We start from the raw sequence: 3,119 nt of genomic DNA, 5'->3' as shown, positions 1-3,119 counted from the left end.
TTAATACACTTCGCCAGCTGCCTGCTGGCTCACTTTGGTCACGTGGCTGCAGAACTGCACTCACGCACAGAGTAAAGCCTACAAATGGGCGGGACTAATAATTTGTCAGCCACGCGGCCGTTGCGAAAACTTCCGGGGTGTGGTATGGGAGTGTCTAGGGGCGCGGGGATGTAGGTTACGGCTACAGTAAAGGGGCGGGACCGGGGAGGTTTAAGCTTTTGGTGGGTGTGTCTTCTGCGCGCTCCCGGTGATACAGTGTCGTTGCTCTGATCCGTGGGCTGCAGGGATTACCGGAGGAGGCTCGGAGGGTAAGTACACTTGTTTGGGACGGAGAAAGAGGGGGCAGTGCCAAATATACCCGGGGGATAAAGAATAAGAAGGGGCAAGGAAGCCACGTGTCACAAAGTTGCATCAGATAGAATAAATCTGGTGAAATCACAGGTCAGTGCGTGACATCAGAAAATAAAATACATCCAATGGCATCAAAAGCTGAATGGAGACACATACAGCACACTAATTCTCATAATGGCATCAGATAATGACATATAAAATACAGTGACATCACAGGTCTTATGGTGACATCAAATAGTAAGGTACATCCAGTGACATTGCAGGTACTATAGTGAGAACACAAGGACTGTGGTGATGTCACCAGCGTAACGGTAACTTCAGGTTATGAGATTGATTGAATTACATCACAGGACCGTTGGTGACTTCAGAACACCAAAAAAAATGTATACAGGACTTCACAGGTTGGAAAGCTCGCAGAATCGTATATTAAAACCCATGTTAGATCTGCGCATGCACGTATTCCCTATCCATATCGCACGCTCCGTCATTTCAGGTGACATCGCTTCCCTGCTGCGTTTGTCGACGGTCGGATCGGAATCATGAGCGTGGGATTCATAGGCGCCGGGCAGCTGACCTACGCCCTGGTGAGAGGCTTCACTGCAGCAGGTATGTCATTTCAGGGGCAGTGGGCTTCTATACCCCGCACAGGTAGCATTGCGTGCTTCTACCTGTTTTCATGCAGGGCTGCTTGCCATGCTTCATAGTCCAATCTGTAATAAAACCTCTTCTCTTTCCAGGAGTGTTGGCTGCGCACAAGATAACCGCCAGCTCTCCAGACACCGACCTCCCAACTGTGGCTGGTTTAAGGGTGAGGCACACATTATGGCTCCAAGAGTCACTGAGGGGGTGGTAGATAAGTGGAACAGCCTCCAAGCAGAAGTGGTAGAGGGTAATACAGTGAGGGGATTAAACATGCATGGGATAGACATACGGCTCCTGAATCTAAGACGAGACCAACGACTGATTAAGGTTTGAGTCTTTACAGCAGGAGAAACGGGCGACTAGACGGGGGCCGGATGGGGCGGGTTCGATGTAGCGTTATCTAGACTTAATTATTGCATTAAATGGGAAAGCGATTACTTTGGCCGCCCTGTGACAACAGGGAGTAAGCTTACTCAGCAAAGCGTTCCTGTGACCAGCGGAGTCATGGATTCTCCTCCCCCCCCCAGAAACTTGGCATCAATTTCACCACCAGCAACAAGGACACGGTGAAGAATAGCGATGTTCTGTTCCTGGCCGTCAAACCGCCCATCATCCCTTTTGTCCTGGACGAAATTGGCTCCGACATCGAGGACCGTCACATGGTTGTGTCGTGTGCTGCCGGTGTCACCATCAGCTCCATCGAGAAGGTACTATAATAAAAGCCATGAGAGAAGAAGTGCGTAATAAGTGGTGGGGCTCTTGGGGCATGTTCATCTCTCCTCTGCCTTCGTTCCATCCTTTGAGTCTTTTTCTTTCTTCCTCTCCTTCGTCCCCCCCCCCCCGGGTTCTTTCTTCTCCTCACATACCCTTTCTCTTATCCCTGCAGAAGCTGACAACCTTTCATCCAGCTCCAAAGGTGATCCGGTGCATGACTAATACCCCCGTCATCGTGAGGGAAGGGGCCACGGTTTATGCCACAGGGACCCATGCCGAGGTGGAGGAGGGCAGGCTGTTGGAGCAGCTGATGCAAAGCGTGGGCTTCTGTACAGAGGTGGAGGAGGATCTGATTGATGCCGTCACTGGTCTTAGCGGGAGCGGACCTGCCTACGTGAGTCTAGACGGGAAAGCCGAGTATTATCCGTTATATGGTTCCACAAATATCGGGAATGAAAGGCGGGCAGGTAATAGATAAATACCGGACGTTGTTTTTGCCCTCATTCAGGCCTTCACAGCCCTGGATGCTCTTGCAGATGGAGGGGTAAAAATGGGACTTCCTAGACGCCTAGCTGTTCGTCTCGGTGCCCAGGCCATGCTGGTCAGTATTTGTCGCTCGCTTTGTCTTAGAGTCCTTTAATCCTCCATCAGGCTTTGATCCCTCCGAATGTCATTCGTATTGTCTGTAGGGTGCGGCAAAAATGCTTCTGGAGTCCGAGCAGCACCCTGGACAACTGAAGGACAATGTGTGCTCTCCTGGAGGGGCCACCATCCATGCTCTTCACTTTCTGGAGAGCGGAGGATTCCGATCCCTTCTCATCAATGCAGTGGAAGCTTCATGCATCAGAACCAGGTACTTGAAAGACACAGCTGGTGTCCACCACAAGCAAGACCTCATCTTTGAGTTTTCTCCTCGATGTCCACCATTTTTTTGGTCCATAACCCACGCTTCCCATACCGTGAATCCACATGAATTACAAAGGGACCTTCTGTTCTCCTACTATTGGTTCCTCAAGGGTGTTGTGTCGTCATTTAGTAGTTCTCTTCAATAATGTCCACTTGGATGATCCTAGTTTTAGCCAATGGGTTCTAGGTGACTATGTACACCTTTCCAGAGAGACCCTACCACAGATACTATCACAAATCATAAACCAACCATTTTTCCTGATCATCCGTATTGTTCTCCCCTATTGCCATGGAAACAATTACTAATAATATGCCTTTTACTCATCAACCGTTGCAGGGAGCTCCAGTACATGGCAGACCAGGAGAAGATCCCTGCAGGGTCCATTAAGAAGACAACCCTAAGCAAAGTGCAGCAGGAATCCCCCACAATCTCAACAGCAGCCCCAGGAGCTAAAGTCAGTCTCTTCAACAACAACAAGTACTCCTCGGGGGTCAAGAAATTCTGA

At 49.9% G+C, this 3,119-nt stretch overlaps 1 protein-coding gene across 1 annotated transcript; it reads left to right on the top strand.

Annotated features, from left to right (window-relative positions):
• Positions 1-890: 890 nt before the first annotated feature.
• On the top strand, positions 891-3,119 carry LOC149274778 (pyrroline-5-carboxylate reductase 2-like). The gene is made up of 7 exons (XM_089505267.1): positions 891-957; positions 1,089-1,159; positions 1,521-1,700; positions 1,880-2,101; positions 2,216-2,308; positions 2,397-2,560; positions 2,951-3,119. The coding sequence occupies exons 1-7, from the start codon at positions 891-893 to the stop codon at positions 3,117-3,119; spliced, it is 966 nt and encodes a 321-aa protein (XP_089361393.1).

This window comes from Sceloporus occidentalis, unplaced genomic scaffold (assembly GCF_023333645.1).
Source record: "Sceloporus occidentalis isolate IW3139 unplaced genomic scaffold, rSceOcc1.0.p SCAF_321, whole genome shotgun sequence".
NCBI lineage: Eukaryota > Metazoa > Chordata > Lepidosauria > Squamata > Phrynosomatidae > Sceloporus > Sceloporus occidentalis.
Note: the sequence above shows the minus strand (reverse complement) of the source record. Positions and strands in the feature narration are given on the sequence as shown.